The sequence below is a fragment of the Vidua chalybeata genome, chromosome 13 (assembly GCF_026979565.1).
Source record: "Vidua chalybeata isolate OUT-0048 chromosome 13, bVidCha1 merged haplotype, whole genome shotgun sequence".
Lineage (NCBI taxonomy): Eukaryota > Metazoa > Chordata > Aves > Passeriformes > Viduidae > Vidua > Vidua chalybeata.
Genome location: NC_071542.1, coordinates 2,953,905 through 2,970,728, shown reverse-complemented (window position 1 = coordinate 2,970,728; position 16,824 = coordinate 2,953,905). Strand labels below are relative to the sequence as shown.

The 16,824-nt window shown below is 41.4% G+C and overlaps 1 protein-coding gene across 8 annotated transcripts in view; it reads right to left on the bottom strand.

Moving 5' to 3' along the window:
• The window catches only part of MYO9A (myosin IXA), a 172,363-nt gene that overhangs the window by 86,653 nt on the left and 68,886 nt on the right, over positions 1 to 16,824 (bottom strand). For 7 of the 8 annotated variants that reach the window (XM_053954759.1, XM_053954763.1, XM_053954761.1 and 4 more), the window contains exons 6-9: positions 15,597 to 15,653; positions 11,722 to 11,819; positions 9,488 to 9,614; positions 2,266 to 2,355 (exon numbers count right to left, since the gene is read on the bottom strand). In XM_053954759.1, coding sequence (XP_053810734.1) covers positions 2,266 to 2,355; positions 9,488 to 9,614; positions 11,722 to 11,819; positions 15,597 to 15,653 — 372 coding nt within the window. The remainder of the gene's footprint in view (positions 1 to 2,265; positions 2,356 to 9,487; positions 9,615 to 11,721; positions 11,820 to 15,596; positions 15,654 to 16,824) is intronic. The other variant, XM_053954764.1, reaches the window with a different exon arrangement.

The window sequence follows — 16,824 nt, the reverse complement described above, 5'->3', positions numbered from 1 at the left end:
AGTCCAGTGAGTCATGAGTGGGGATTATCAGACATCAGTAGTCTTTGTGAAATCCCAAAATGTCAAATGAATCCCATTCTTCCTTCCTGATTCAGAGAGATCTGAATTTAAGTCATTCCTCCTACTCCCTGAGACAGAGGAAGACCAGGAGAAGGCCTCCTACCATGGGGAGGTTCAAGTTGGAGCATCTCAAATTCTGCTCTGTGAGCAGTGAACCTGCTCCCAGAGTGAGGTCACTGCTGGATAAAATTTGGTGGTCAGGATTCTGATGATGTAAGGAGGTAAACAAAAAACATGGGAGGTGCTCATCTTAACACAATTCACAGGTTCTTCCAAAATGATTTTATCATGGAAATCACATCAACCATTCTCAAAGGAGCCATGCCCTCTCTCGTCTTCCCCCACAGCCACCACACCCTGATCTTTCCTTTCTTCTACTGATATTGATGATAAACCTTTCTAAGGGGACACCTGAGATTTGGGAGCAGCCATATCACCAAAAACATTGGGAAAGCACTTGAGAAACTCATGCTGAGCCACTCTAGTTCAACTCAACAGAAAGAGCATCAAGGTAAGACTGTTCCCAGCTGTGTCAATACACTACAGATGTTGGGCAGCAGGTCAAGGGAGGGGATTTTACCCCTCTGCCCTGCTCAGGTGAGACCCCACCTGCAGACCTGCCCCAGCCCTGGAGCCCAGCACAGAGAGGATGTGGAGCTGCTGGAGAGAGTCCAGAGGAGGCACCAGGGTGATCAGAGGAATGGAGCAGCTCTGGTGTGAGGAAAAGCTGAGAGAACTGAGATTGTTCAGCCTGGAGAAGAGAAGTCTCCAGTGCCTAAAGGGGCTCCAGGAGAGCTGGAGACAGACTTGGAACTTCAGACAAGGGTCTGAAGGGACAAGACAAGAGGGAAAAGCTTCAAACGGACAGAGAGTAGGATTAGATGGGATATTGGGAAAAAACTGTTGCCTGTGAGGGTGGTGAGGCCCTGGCACAAACTGATCAGAGAAACCATTGCTGCCCCATCCCTGGAAGTGTTCCAGGCTAGGTTGGATGGGTCTTGGAGCAATCTGGTCCAGTGGTAGGTGTCCCTGCCCATGGCAGGAGCTTGGAACAAGATCATCTTTAGGGTCCCTTCCAACCCAGCCCACTCTATGATACATTACTCTAAGGACCCTGCAGCAGAAGGGTAGTTAGAGCTCAGTTCCAAAATTTTCTAGCCAATTTTTTAATGTCTGTGCCCAAGATGAAGGAAAAAAGTAGAAACACCACACTGATTAAATGTCTATCACAAAGACCCTTTGTGTGCCCTTTGTTAGGGCACATTTCACCTTTGCACAAAGGCAACACTTCACTTCTAAAGATTAAAGCTCAAATACACCCTCAAAGTGGGAGAATAGATACTATTTTTTCCCCCTGGAAAAAGGAGGGGAAATATCTCCAGCTGCCCCCAGTGAGAACATGATGTGTTTAGTTATTTGTGACACAACAGGCTGCTCTTGAGATGCTATTCAAGGTGCTCTAAATTCTCACACAACCCTACAACAAGAGGGAATGAAGGGACCAAGTGTGATGTGATGCTCAGTGTTCCTAATCTGGGGAATACAAGAAGATTAGAGGCAGAAATAGCCAAAACAAGTAGTTCAGCAGAACAGAACTTATGTATTTTGAAGAATATAATAGGAAAAGATTTGTTTCTCTCTACCACCCACAGCACAGAATTCAGAATTCCTAACTACACTGGAGTCTGAGAGAAGCTGATGGATTTGTGGCTGCTCCAAAGCATCACACAAGGGCCCAGATTGTGAAGGATCTGAGGAAAAGCTATTGGGAATCTCCTATGGAGATCTGCAGCTCCTGCCATACAAGAACCACCACTAACATAGGCACTCAAGAAGGCAGTGAAAATTTCCTGGAGTCTTGGGTCAGCACTGCTGTGCAATCAGTGCTCCAGCATAAGGAATGACATCTGGAGATGAACACCTGCACCCACACACACACTGAGCAATGCACAGCTCTGCTTTGGCCAACTCTCACACAACAAGTCACTAAAGCATTTACAAACCATCAGAATAAAGTGCAAACCTGCCTTCCAGGAATGGAATAGAAGAAAAGTCAATAGTGTCCTAAATTAGGACACCCATTAGCTTCTCCTACATTATTTTGACATAAATAAATAAAAACTGAAAGAAACTCTGAGTGTGCATCTCAAAATATTGAAAACCATTCCAAGAGTTGGCTTTTAATAACAAACATTATGTACTGACCTCTGCCAATTTGTATGGTAAGATCAGCTTCTCTCCCACTGTCACTGTCTTTCTGGTCACCAGGGCCTCAAACAACAACTCTTCTTTCACCTAAAACAAAAGTACAGATGTTAACGATTATTCTAGTGATCTTTTTTTAATTTTAAATCCAGTTTAAAAAATGCTAACATTTAAACTTAAAAAAAATTCAGTGTAAACACATTCAAATTTCAAAATTTAAGTTAAAAAAAAAAAAACAACAACCCACTTTTGCCAGCCCTTGCAGAGTTAAGTTCAATGGGTAGAAACATGCCATTGGGAGGAGCCAACTCAGCACATAAATCCAGCATCAGAAACCTAACACCAGGGTATTCAAAGGAACCTGATTTTCTGCATTCAGGCATCCCAGTTGTAGCAATTTCCCATTGGTTTCCTTATTCCCTGTGTGGCTCCTCCCTCCCACACTTTCTCTTGGCAAAATAAGTCAACTTTCTAGTGTTGTCAAGATGAAATCATACAAATTACTCTAGAATAAGCCAAGCAGTGTCATCAGTTTCAGAGATATCCAAGTGAAGCAGGGTTTTTTTCATGCTTTTAAGAGTGGGAAGGAGTCAGAAGGAGGAAGAAACCCTTGGAAAAGCACCTGATATTTACTCTGCTATTGGCACTGGATGTTTACTCCCTAAATCCCCAGTTCCTGGTGAGGTGACAGTCTCTAATCAGCCCTCACAGGTCTGCAGAACAAAATTCAGTTGTGCAAACACAGACACTTCAGCGAAGAAGAAAATGGTGCCTGACAAATTAAGTGGTACCTGCAGTTGTTGGGGAAAAGACACTTTCCCAATCAGCTTCAAGACCCTCTTACTTTGAGGAATTCAGAAGGTGTCCTCTCTCCCAGAATACATCAGTTAGACCTAAAGACTTAGAGCTGTTGACTGATCTTCATCAAATTTCCAAGTCAAAAAAGACATCATGAGTCTGGGTGAAAATCTTGGAGCCCAGAATTAATGGATGGGAATTGATACAGAGAAGCTGCACTGAAGTCTCTACAAACTGCTTATCCTACCTGAAGGTCTCCATGCAGGCACCAGACCTCCTCTGGACATCTCTGATTGTTCAAAATCCATATTCCTGAAGCCATCCAAGGCCGTATTTTTAGCATAGGGAAACGAGTCATGATTTGACAAGGAAAACAGGAAATGTAAAGGTCTAACAATTGGACTCAACGATCTTAGAAGTCTTTTCCAACCAAAACAATACTATGTATGTACTTTGACTTAAGGGTTTAATCAGGAATTAGTATGAAGAGGAAATGCAAACAAGACAGTGGAAGGTCAGGAATCTCATAAACCATAGCAATAATGATGCCCTTCTGTACAAAAATCTCCTTCTGCCAAAACTACTATTATGGGAGTCTCCCTCATAAAATTCAGGGAGTTTTTCTGTTATATAAAAATTCTTCCTGCGATAAGAACTTGTCACTGTGGAAATCAGAATACATCAAGTCACCTGTACATGATGTCACCTGCCAGCAACGTCTCTATCACTGGAAATGACACTTCAAGGTTCATTTCTTTAGTGCTCAGCACTACTCAGGAGCCCCCAGTTCCTACAGTCCAATTTTACCTTTCAAAATCAAGCAGGGGAAAAAAATAATCTTCTGGTTCATTCAGGGATCCACAGCAAGATTTCACATTTGGTTTCTATTCCTCTACAATCACCAAAATATGTGATTTTGTAATTTTCGGCTCTGCGGACGTTTTTCCAGCAGCTCTCAGCTGTAGGACCATCGTCTGCTCTCCCTCAACTGCACAACTTGGAACAAAAGTGAGTTTCACACCATCCATTATCCCACTTCAGGGATGCTGCAAACCCACAGCCAGCATGCTGGCTTTTTTAAATTATCCAAGGCAACAAAGCAGAGGGGTGTCAGATGGTTCCTAATCAAAACAGTCCAAAGAAATATTCCTCAACAACATAAACACTTCCAAGTCCCAGATTTGTCAGCAAACACAGGGATTTTGAGCAATTTAAACAACCACCCACGCCATCCCTCGCCATCCCCATTTCATGGTCACTCTGGTTCTTTCTCTCCCTGCTCTCTGGATTAAGGGAACCTGTGGATGTGCATCTTTCATCTCCTGACCTGGGGAGATCCCATTAAATCATTTTCTTGTACAAAAACACTCCTGGCAAGGACGGGAATCCCTGCATCTCCCCAGGCCCCTGCCTGCAATTACCACCCAGTGGAGCTTGATCTTGATTCCTTCATTGCCTCTGATGAGCACCACGGGTGCAACCAAATCATCCTAATCTGCATTCAAGGTCACAGCATGAAAGTAGCTGACTCCTGATGCCAGGGAGGAGCCACTGGGGCTTTCTAAAGAAAAATTCAGCACGTGCTGATGACTAAGGACATGGAGATATTTGCAGCTTCCCCACATCCTACACTTCCTCCTCCAGTAAGCATGAAACACTAAAATAGGGACACCCATTGGTGCAGAGTAGCAAAGAGGAGAACATCAGTCATTCCTTTATTTTGTGCCCTAGGAGTTTCACTCCTGGGTCACATTTCATGGACTTTTTCTTCCTGGTGCTAAAGGGCATGGCCTGCTCTCCCTCTTAAACACAGCCTGCAGGAGTTTAGATCTTAATTACAGAGACAAAATGTAGATTTAAGACTTTGTTGCCACAAGTGGGCCCAGACATGGCTGGAGGCCTCAAGTCCATGAGCCAGTGAGTGGTGACCAGCAGTGCCACAGCTGGGAATGTCAGCAGAGCATGGCAGGAGCAGGGAGCCAGCACAGGCTGGGCTGGAGCTAAGGCAGGCAGAGACTGCTCCTCCAGTAATTCTGGGGTAATATGTTAGAGCAGCTGAAGAAAAATGAACCATTTCCAGCTGGAGAACAAGAAAACATCAGGTTTTGTCTCTCCTTCCATATTTGAGAAAGGGATTACAGTGCTGAGGGCTCGCTCTAAAGATGCCTCGTGTGGAGTAACTGAAAATAAATTCAGATTTCTATTCTATTTTCTTTTCCAAGAAGAGCTGAACCTTTTCCTCAGACTTTCTTTCAAATAACCAGAGAGTTAAAAGGATGAGAGGGAATGGCTGGAGCTGTGTTAGGGAGGTTTAGGTTCTTCCCCCAGAGGGTGGTTGGGCACTGAACAGGTTCCCCAGGGAATGGCCAGGGTCCCAAGGCTGCCACAGCTTAGGGAGTGTTTGCTCTCAGGTGGACTTGTTGCAGTGTCTGTGCAGGGCCTGTGTTTGTGAAGTTACACTCAATGGTATTTGTGGATCCCTTCCAACTCAGCACATTCTGTGATTCTCTGAAGTTTTCTAACTCTAATTCTGGCTCAAAATTTTGCATCCAATGATGATATCCCTACTCATTGCAGGGATGTTGGACCAGATGAACTTTGGAGGTCACTTCCAACCCCAATCATTCTGTGATTCTGCAAAACATCATCTGAAAAACAAATCCAGAAGAAAAAGATGGAAACAAGCACTGTCTGCTCCATAATCCTCACCCCCTCCCCAATTAATTTCCAAGATATTTATCACAGGAGGAGCCCCAGCGCCTGTGGGATCCCTCTGGGAAGCTGAAGGCCATTTTTTAGTGGAAGAAGAACTTGAGCACATAAATCTCCTGGAGAGGCCAACTTCAGCTCTAAACACAAATGTACACTGGGAGATTTGGCAAAACTAATTTAGGACACTTGATAATTTGTATTTATCTTAATTTGCACTGAGGTTAGGTATTGCATTGGTTACCTAAACCTAAACGTTGAATACAAAACTGCTCCACTAAGCAAAGACAGAATTTATCTCCTTCCTCAATGCTTCATCCATGGAAATAATTTCCCATTTTAGCAAACACACACAATTAAAATGTTCCTATTGTTCCAATGGAGGTCAGCTAGATAATCTCAAATATATTATTTTTGTTAATAAGCCCACAAATGAGCTTTTCCAAGCTTTTTCCCCAGAAACACAAAGGTTTTACCCAGTTTTACATAACCCTCTGTGATTTCTGCCCAGGCCCTGGGATATTTGCAGTGCTTGCACAAGACTCCACATCTGCTTGATCCATCAGGCAGCCTTGATATCACTCCCCAGCACAGCATTTCAGCAGAGTTTAAACAAAGGCCCTGAAAAATCTGCCAAAAGCATCACATAATCCACACGCTATGTCTATTCCTGAAAAAAAAAAAATGGAATTGGGATTTTACTGTAAATGAAACAATGATCTGCAGAGTCTGGCCAAAATCCTATATTGCAGTTTCAACAAATGCTGCTCTGGATGGTTTAATAAAGCAAAAAACATATTGGATGGGGTTGTTGATGTCTAAGAAAAAGCAACTCCATTGCAGATCATCATCTCCTCCCAGATTCCTTCAAAAATCTCTGTATTATCTTCATTTTATAGGGACACAAATCTCATTTCACAGAGGGAGGATAGTTGTGCAGTGGTGTTGCATTAACTGGTGCAGCAGGGAAATTCCTCCAGTTATCATTAGAGGTCCCAACACAAACCAAACAGCTCACGAGAATTTGGGACAGATTCCCCTTTGCACTGGGAGAAGACCCTAATTTTGCCTAAGTTTTTAATTTCAGCCAGGTTGGTGGTTCCCCTCCTGCCCTTGGAGGCTACATCCCCATGGGAGCCATGCTGGAGCACCTCTGCATCCCCTCTCGGCTGCTCTCAGAGATGGCCAACACAGCTCCGGTTGGATTTTTTCTTTCTCTTTTCCAGGTCAAATCCTCAACTGAACAAATCCAATGAGTCATTTGAGTATAAAGATCAACCCAGAAGTTCCCCCAAGATAAGGAAGTATCAGATCACAGTTTCTTCCATCCCTTTGCTGGGAATGGTCCCACCAAACAGCCAGTGACCACAGGAAAGGAAGTTCAACTCTCTGTCAACTCATATTACTTTTATTCTGAGATGATTTTTCAGTTATTAGTGTCTAATGCCAAGATCTGGAGAGGGGATTAACAACTTTTTCAAGCCAATTCATAATTTAAGCAACAATGGGAAAACTGTTCAGTGACCACAAAAAAAAAGAATGTAATAAAAATAATTACGCAAATGAGACAAAATACAAAGTGTCAAATGTTTTAACCAGTATTTTAAATCTCTGTGTGAGTAGAACTCATTGCACTTAATGTGGAGAGCTGTAATGAATAAGGAGTGGTGGCTGCTCTTTGTAATGATTCTTCATCTGTTTGAACCCTTTGGTTCTTCCTTTGGGTCAAACCTGAATAAGCAGCAACATCTGTTGAGGTCTGCAAAGAGAAATGTGGCATTTCATAAAGATAAATTAAGTCTGAAAATGAGATTATTGGCTTTATTTCAGCTGATTTCAGTGGGTCTGTTGAAAGGTTTACACTTGGAGGCAGCAAATGCTTCCAGTTCCATGGATCAATTATCACCTAAATGCAACTTAAGGGACAAACAACACCACTTACCCAAACCCGTTGACGCATTTCATCAGATCCTACCTCAATGCAGCAAGCATTGTCCCAATCTAATTAACAAGCATTTTATGTTCTAGATGGTCATTTAATTTGCAAAAAGAATTACCAAGATGAATAGAAATCTATCAATTTGCTTAGCTACATCAGATCCTAGTGGTTTGTTTGTTTGTTTTTTTCAAATGGTGAAAAATAAATGTACTTATTGATTTTTACATCTTGTTGACAGTAGCTGGGGGTGCTGCTCCAGCCCATGGCATTAAGGCACCATTGGATTGACAGGACTCAGCCAATGCCTCATTTCACATAATCATGTGTAAAAACCACCCCGCAACCTCCCCACGTGCAGATCTTGCAAAAGGGTTTGTTTGCAAAGGCAAAGACCCAAAGCCTGGAACTTCTTCAGCTCTCTAAGTCACTCTCTTACTCAAAACTTTTTAAAAGAACAATTACTTAACTGATTTGGCCACATTTAACAGGGTAAAATCAACAACATTCTCCTCCCCACTTATATTTTCCTTCTGTTTATTTCTGCAATCTCGAAGGCCAAGATGCAAAGAGCATCCAGCTGCTCAAACCATATTTTACAGAAGTTTTCCCCTCCCTAAATTCAAAGCATTAATGAAGTGCTATGAAAATCCCTGAGAGCCAATTCCCCAGCTCTGTAGGTAGGGAGATAACACAACAGTTATTTAACGGAATGAATGGGAAGAGCACTATGTGTAACACAAAAGGCCAAGTTGCCTTCTGATTCTACCATAAAATCAGCACAAATTCACCTTCCAGACCATCCAGGAAGTACAAAAAGGTAAAGATAATTGTTGCTATAATCAACTACAAGAGAAACATTTCAGTTGCAAGAGGTTTAAAGCATTTCAAGTGAAGTGAGACAGCAAGGGGAGGTTCTAGCCACCTCAATCCATGTCAGGAGGTTTTTGAGCTCAGCTCTTGAAGGCTGAAGGCCAGCAAGACAAGTTGGCTCATTCAAGACTTTTCTCATGAAAAGAAGTACTACAATACAACACAAAACCTGCTTGGGCTGTCAAAAATCTCCTAAGAACTCATTTAATGCTTTTGCACTGATTTACAGAGCTGGACGTGGCCTGGGCCAGCCAGGTAGAGACCTACAAACCCTTCCCAAGGGACACCAGCACAGCAGTGGCTCACAGAGGCCAAGGTATCAGGTCCTAAACAGCAGATGATCAAAAGATGCACCAAAGAACTCCTTAACGGGCACATAAATAGGGACTAGAGGGGTGAGATGGGACTAGAGGGGTGAGATGGGCCTACAGATTCCCTTGTGGAATCTGGCAGATAATAACAGACAAAAAAACACAGCAAGGGAGCTCAGCACTTCCTACAGCCAGCATGGAACAAAAACATGGGGCTATGGTCGTATAACTGCTCGAGTTCCTCAGACAGACTTTGGAACAGATTTGAGGAGCACCAGCTGATGGCTGGCAACTGAAGACACTGCCATGTTGGACAGCAGGTTTGCTCTGCATCTAGACCCTTTCACATTTAATCACAGCAACAGGATTTTCAGTCAATGAAACCTGAAGCGTAGGGGCAAAAACCCTCCATGAAAAACCTCTTTAGAAAAGTTCCTGTACCTTTTCCCTGGCAAACATGAACAGCCCATAAGTATGGAAACAAACAAGAACTTACTCCTTGGTGAAACTGGAAATTAATTGCGCATGTTTTATCTCCTAAATCAGAGGTGCCTTGTTTGGTGTGAAAATTTCAGGAGAGAAAGCAGAGCCTTACCTCCAGCAGCTCTGACACGACAGGAAGTATCTCAGGGTTACAGATATCGATGGAGTCATCCCGGTAGGTCTTCTTTTTGTACCGGATGTTCCCCAGATGCAGGATTGCTGACAGCAGAGAGAAAATCCTAAATAGAGAGAATTCATTTTCACTTGTTTTTTCATAAAGTGAATGAAGAAGCAAATTTCACCCCCAAGGGCCATGTCCCTCTTTGGCTCATTCTTCTAATTTTCAATCCAAAGCATCCACTTTGCCTCATGTCAAAAAGATTTTTATTTAGTCAAGTACCAAACTTGCATCCATACGGTTTCCTTGAAATGTATTTAACATATCAAATCCACAGTTACAAAATTACAGCCCATGTTTTAAGAAAAATAGAAATCCTCCAGTAATCTTGATATCCAGATTAAATATTTATCATCCAATTGTCTAAGTTAAGGGGTAGAATGGGCATGGCCATGCAGGTGATCCCTCTTAGTCCCCTGGGACACATGTTTTTGTCACCTTTTTGGATCTAGTCCCAGCCAGGAACAAAAGACTGTACAAAACAGCATAAATGCTTTTATAATATCTAAGCAACTGAGACAAAGAAAAGGATGTTACACTTCAAGTAAATTTATCCAACCAATTTTTCTGTTTTGGAGGGAATTTGGTAATTTTTACGTTATCTCCCCTCAAAAAAAAAAAAAAAAAAAAAAAAAAAAAAAAAAAAAACCAAACAAAACAAAACCCCAAAACCCAAAAAAAAACCCAAAAAAATGATCAGACATTCAAAGATATCCTGAGTTGGAAGGAATCCACAAAGTCCATCCAGCTCAACTCCTGAGCTATGGCTGACTTCAGCTATAAATCCTGTTTGTCCCTAATTCTACACTCTCTTGGGAGCCAAAAATGAATAAACCCAAATGTGATTCCTAGCTATGCCACCAGGTTGTCTGGACAACACACCTTCACCTCTCCAAGTCCTCCCTTATCTCCAAAACAGGAATGGATACTAAGTCCTTGTTGTGAATTTCTGGATACAATTTTATAAAAAAATTTCTTCTCTGTTTCCACAAAGGTGAAACACCATGTTTTGCTATAAAGAAATTACTTTTAAAAGTATAGTAGTATTTAAAACATACTCCTTATATCTCAGCTGAAGGTGGTTCCTTATTTGTGCTGCAGTTGTGTAACACCAAGCAAAATAAATCTGCTCGTGTGGTGAAGAATTCACTTTATTTTTGACACGCAAAATTCACCAGGAGCAACTTGTGTGCCAAGAAAAATCATTGCACAGTAAATCAGAAGTGAGAATTTACTGCATCACCCAACTCTGCTCAGTCCTGACACTTCCTGATTGCTTTGCTCAGGCAATTAAACCCCTCAACAGGCTTTAGACAAACCTCGTCCTGAAACCTGATAAAGCAGCCTCAGACACAGAACATATTCACACAAGTCTGTATCCTTGGGTTTATCCACGTGTGTGGGGAAGATAGAGAAAAAGCAGTTTTAATTTCATAATTGATTTGTTACAAGTGAGGGATAAAGGACAAGCGTCCAAAATTTCTCAGCTGGGTGGAAATATCTTTGAAGTAATTTTTTACCTCAAAAAAATTTTTAAATTTTTTATGTCAAGTTCTTCCCAATCTACTCAAGCCTTTCAAGCCAAAAATCAACACAGGAGGGATTATTTTGTAGGTTTGCTTGGAGATGACTCCTATGAACCCTCTAATTCCATGGTGTCAATGGTGCTGCAACCCAGCTAAAGTCCAGTTTTCAAACCAGCATGTCCAGAAAATTAGTGAAAAAGGCCAGTTGGAAATGAGTCTACAGACCTAGAATTGCACGCAAAGGGTTAAGTTTGATGAGGGATAATGAGGACTTCTGATTAAACCAAGCTCTGGATTCATGACATGCAGAGTGAGGCGTGATTATTCATGAACACTTGAGAAATACTTCAAGATGTCAACTCCTGCCAACGCTCCACTTGCATGAAGAGAATTGTTAAGTACAGCAATGGTCATGGAATCACAGAATGTTTTGGGTTGGAAGGGATCTTAAACTCATCTAGCTCCATCCTGCCATGGGCAGGAAAACCTTCCACTAGACCAGGCTGCTCCAAGCCCCATCCAACCTGGCCTGGGACACCTCGAGGGATGGGGCAGCCACAGCATCTCTGGACAATGTCCTGCTAGTGGAGGCGGCATTAACCAGGACAATCTCCAAGCTATTAAAATGAAAAATAAACTCACTGTCTGCGTGTCCTGGGCAGAAACCCCACCATCTCCATGGCGAGCTGCAGCCGCTCAAAGTCGTGCTTCAGGTCCTCCCCTTCCACGGAGAAACAATCCTGTGGGTCAAACACACAGAGAAAGCACTGACACAATTAACACCACATCAGGTCCAGATGGCCAAGTCAGCGCTCCATAAATATCGCTGAGTGATCTCCAGGTCTTTTATCAGCAACATTTCCAACCTGGCACTGGAAAAACAACATTTCTGGCTAATATTTTCTGGAAATATATCCTTGTTTCCCAGGTTTAACCTCTAAGGAAAGAGGTGAGCCACCCCATTCCAACAGTATGGTGAGAGTTGGTCAGTGTGACCCTACACAAAAAGGATGGGAAATAACAACAAGATGAAATCTGTTCCACATTTACAGACAGTTTATTCCACATTCAGTTCTACACCTAAGGAGGGAAATTCAGTTTTTAAATAGAATTCAGATAACTTCATGTAAATGATCGGTGCATTAAATCCTGTGTTGGAAAAGCAAAGCTTTAAATATATTTTTCAGTAACTACCAATAAATTATTTCAAAATTGGGAGAATCTGAAATCCAGGATATTTTATACTTCTTGGAAGTTCACGTGCCTGAATAGTTTAATTTTTAATAGTTTAATTTTTGCTTGATATCAGTCACTGACATGTTTGGAAAAATCCAGTGACATTCCAGATCCAACCAAAGCTGTCCTGCACCAATATTTAGGAAACAGAAATGCTCTTTAAATTAATATATAGACCATTAATGCCAAATATCTTCTGCTTTGGCACACTGTAGTCCTCCCATAGATTATTTATTCTTCTCTCTGCTTTCCTAGCCCATATTTAATATTCTACCCATTGCTGCCTATAAAAACTACCCATCTGTAGTAGTTAGATGGGTAAATTAGTTTAAATTAGTTTATTGTGTATTACACATTATTGTGCTATTTTAAACCTCAGACTATTTTATTAACACTTAAATCAAGACTTTCTACAAGTAATTAGAGACTTTCAACAAGTTAATCCAAGTGTAAGTAAACAAATAAAAATTCTATAAAATTCTATTACAAGTTTATTAAAATAATACAAATAAAAATTGTAGCTGCAGTTGGAATTACTTAAGCAGCTGAATGCACATAGTTGATTTTGAACATTTCCTGAACATCATATTTATCAAACAAGCAAATGTGCAAAAAATTTTGCACGAAAAATTAGGAAAGTCTGCATTAAATAGAGTTATGTAAATCATTGAAAAGTTGTACTCACTGATAGTACAGAAAATTAATAATAAATACAGAATATACAGAATGAAATTATTTTATAATATCAGCTTTTTGGTTTACAGCATTTAAAGCCTCACAACCATATCAATGAAGTACCTCATCCCACTCCAGAGCATCATTACAGCTATAGTTATAATTAGAGTGGAAAACCCTTATTTAAGATATATATTTATTAATATTATTTATATATTTATATGTTGATGTTATTATTTATTATATTGTTTACCTATTTAAAATATTTATTGCAACATAGGAGACATCCATACAACTGCACTAAAAGCCAGAGAAGTGCAATTGGACAAGAAAATCGAAATTTTTTTATCAATTCTTCTCAGGGACAAGTTAATGCTCCATGGGCAAAGTGAATTTGGAACTGTTGAACAGTAAAACCATTTAAAATCACACAGCGCATCGATGAAGGCGGGGACTGAAATTCCAGGAGAAAATACCAGCCTGTTTTAGGAAACAGTCATTAGAAAAGGGCATTTTCACCTTCCATTAGGAGCTAATCGGAAACAACCCTGTTCCAGAGGCACCTAAAGGAGCACAACAATGACATCACCAAGAACAGGGACACCAGAGGCACCAGCACTGATTATTCACATCATAAAACCTCAGGATAAGACCTTGTCCCTCCTGAGCTCCAACCTTGGCTTCCTCAGCCACTGCACTTACACTGAGAACTCAGCAGAACTTCCCACCATCGTTCTGGCAGGACCTGGACTTGGCAGGACAAGAACACAGCCACAAATCCTGCAAATTAGGCAGGTTTAAAGCTTTTTTTAAAGACACCAAGTGGTGCTTTTAGTGGCACTCCACATTCCAAGAGACATTTTCATTTTCTGGCATCATTCATCCAAAATTAAGTCACGAGTCAACAGCAAAATACCCTGGACGACACCGAAGTAGCACAATCTACGCCGAAGGCAATTTAATTGACGATTTACATAACAATTGCCTGACTCATTAATCCACACAGACTTTTAGCAAATTCTCTGCTTAAAAGCGGATGCTCTCTGCAGTGTTCCAGCACGGAACTGCTTCCTAATGGATGATAAATGAAGGATAATTATAAAATAGAGGAGTGTCCTTGATATTAGAGCAGACAAGCATCACAAAGTCCATCCCCACAGACCTAACTCGCTGTTAATATCCTGCCAGAGCAATTAGTTTCCCAGTAAAAGTAAGTCCACTGCTTCCTACAGTTACATTGAAGCAATCCATAGATTTCCATGGAAAATTTAAAGAGGATAAAACAGAGCTTCTTTATAAACTTGGTGTCTGCAGCAGGTTGAGTCCATGGGTATGGGGAGAAGACCAGGCTAGGCTTAAAATGAATCATCAACTGAAGCAAAGATGTAATTTACCAGGACTGCCACAGAAAATGATCCCAAATAAAATCATCCTAAATAAATTAACAAATAAACAGCCAAATGGTAATGACACATGGTTTTGTTGCACAGAGTAAGGACACAGACATGGTAGCCCCCACACTGGCAGGGTGTTCTTGGTCATGCCAAGAGAAGGCACCAAATTTTGGAGTAGTTTTAATTTTAATTCCTTCAGCAAATTGTCCCAACCCCTTCCTAAAGCAATTAAGGGCTTTCCAACTTATAAAGGGTATTAAGATCTAGAACAGCATCTGCTCCTGCAGGGCCCCTAAGGATGCTAATAGATTAAGGATGCCAATCCAATATTCAATATTTTTAACCTTGTGAGGGAAATTCCCTCCTCCCCTCCTAAGGATTTGCAGGGAAATGTTGCTGTTAAGACACTTATTTAGCCCGAGTGAATCCCAGCTCCTTCCCAGATCATCTCTTACTCTTCCAGATACATCAGCAAGACTTTGGCAATCATCAAGCACACGGGAAAACTAGCAGGAAGAACAAGCCGGTGATGCCAAACATGCTTCCACATGCAGGACACACTGACGGGGAGCACCACGGGACACCCAGAGCACGTTGGTGGCGCAGGAGGAGCCAGGGGAGGGGGAGAAGCTTCACCATTCCCTTTTTTGGGGCGATCCATTTGGAAAGGATGATCATGTCAGCAGAAGTATTTTAGGAGAAGGAATTGTTTTTGCGCTCTGAACAATATCAGGATTTGATTTTCTCACAGATGGCTGGGGGGATGTTATTGGGTTTGTCTGTTTTTTCCTGGAAGCTGGAGAGCAGATACACCACTAAAACCAGCATGAACTGATGCATCTCTTGGGACTTCAAGACACTGATTTGCTGTTTTATTGGAATGGAATTTCAATTTTCACATTGCTGTCACATCACAATTTCCATATATCATCACATATTCCATCAGGAAGGAATGAAAACCCCCTTAGTTTTCTAAAACTGAGAGGACTGTAGAGACCTGAGTATCTCCAACTGCTGAAGAAGCTTTCCAAATGGAAGGAACCATAAAAGGGCAAGGGAAAAAAAAAACTTGTACTGTCACAAGCAACACCACTGCAGGGCAAAGGTGGTTAATGGATTAAACTTCATTGGATTTGGCTTTGTGTCCCTAAAACACTCAAGTGAGAGCAGCCTTGCACCAGCAACACAGAAGAGGCAGGTTCTTGTACTGACCGGCTCCGAGTCATAGCAATAATCATCCCAGCTCTGTCTGAGGGGTTTCTTTGTCATCTGAAAGCAAGGCAGAGCGGGTTAAGTGGTGTTCCCACCCCAAATCACCCCGAAGACCTGCTCCCTAAGCAGGAAAATAATTGTTATTCTGCAGAGTCATTCCCTAGTTTTATTTGTTTTAAGGCAAGATTCATGATGGTTTCACATTCCTGATGCTGGTTCCTGCTCATATTGCACCTCATTGAGTGAGGCTCTCTCATCAATAATCCTAATGGATATACTAAAACCTTTTCTTGTCTTACAGACTTGGGGAAACCCTTGGTTTACTTGGAGCTGAAGAGCCACTGATGCCAAAATCTCACTGAAGAACAGATTTGGTTTGTTTCTACTCTCAACCTCTGTTCCAGACAAACTCAAGTGCAGCAAAAGTGAGATTCTTCCAAACAACACTCCAAAGCTTTTTAGGAATTTTTCCAATCAGACAGAGATGGAGTTGAGAGAAGTCAAAGCATTACCAGCCCCAAGAGGGAGAGAGATGGCACTGGAGCTCCTGAGGACCTGAAAATAAGGATCTAAACCTGCAAATGACTGTTTTCAAAATGGATAAAAGTCAACAACCAGCACAGAAAATATTCAGTGAGCTGCAGGGTGTGCAGGGGTGGGTACACCTGCCACTGGGGGAAGAGATGAAAAAGTCCCCTATACTCAGGGGATATTTTGAGTAAATTTGCATTTAAAAATAAATTGAAATCTTTATTTTCAATCTGCTCCCTGCTTTTACAGAGCAGATTTTGGTTAAGTATCTGAATAGATTATTTCTCATCTGCAAAGTGAACTCCCCATTTGCTTTGCATAACACAACAAGAGCTGAGGAACCTGGGAGGAGGAAAGTAAAGCCTGACTCAGGACAGTTCAGGGCCTGGTTCAATATTTTATGGCTTCTCTATATTATTTATATTTAATTTTCAGTAAAACACTTCAGTTCATGTCTGAACTGGTTCTTTTTTCCTTTTGAAAAGGCAGGGTCTTCTCCAGGACACACTTAAGAAGAGACTGCAAATGTTAAAGGGTAATTCTATAATTTTTCTCTTAAATGTTTCCCAAGTTTCTTTTTCCATTTCTCCACTATCTCCTTTTTCCTTTTTCTCCTTATTTTCCTTTTCCTTTCCCTGAAGGGCAGGGAATAGCTGCTACTGCACTGTCAGACAGTCTTCATGTGAAACCATGCCCA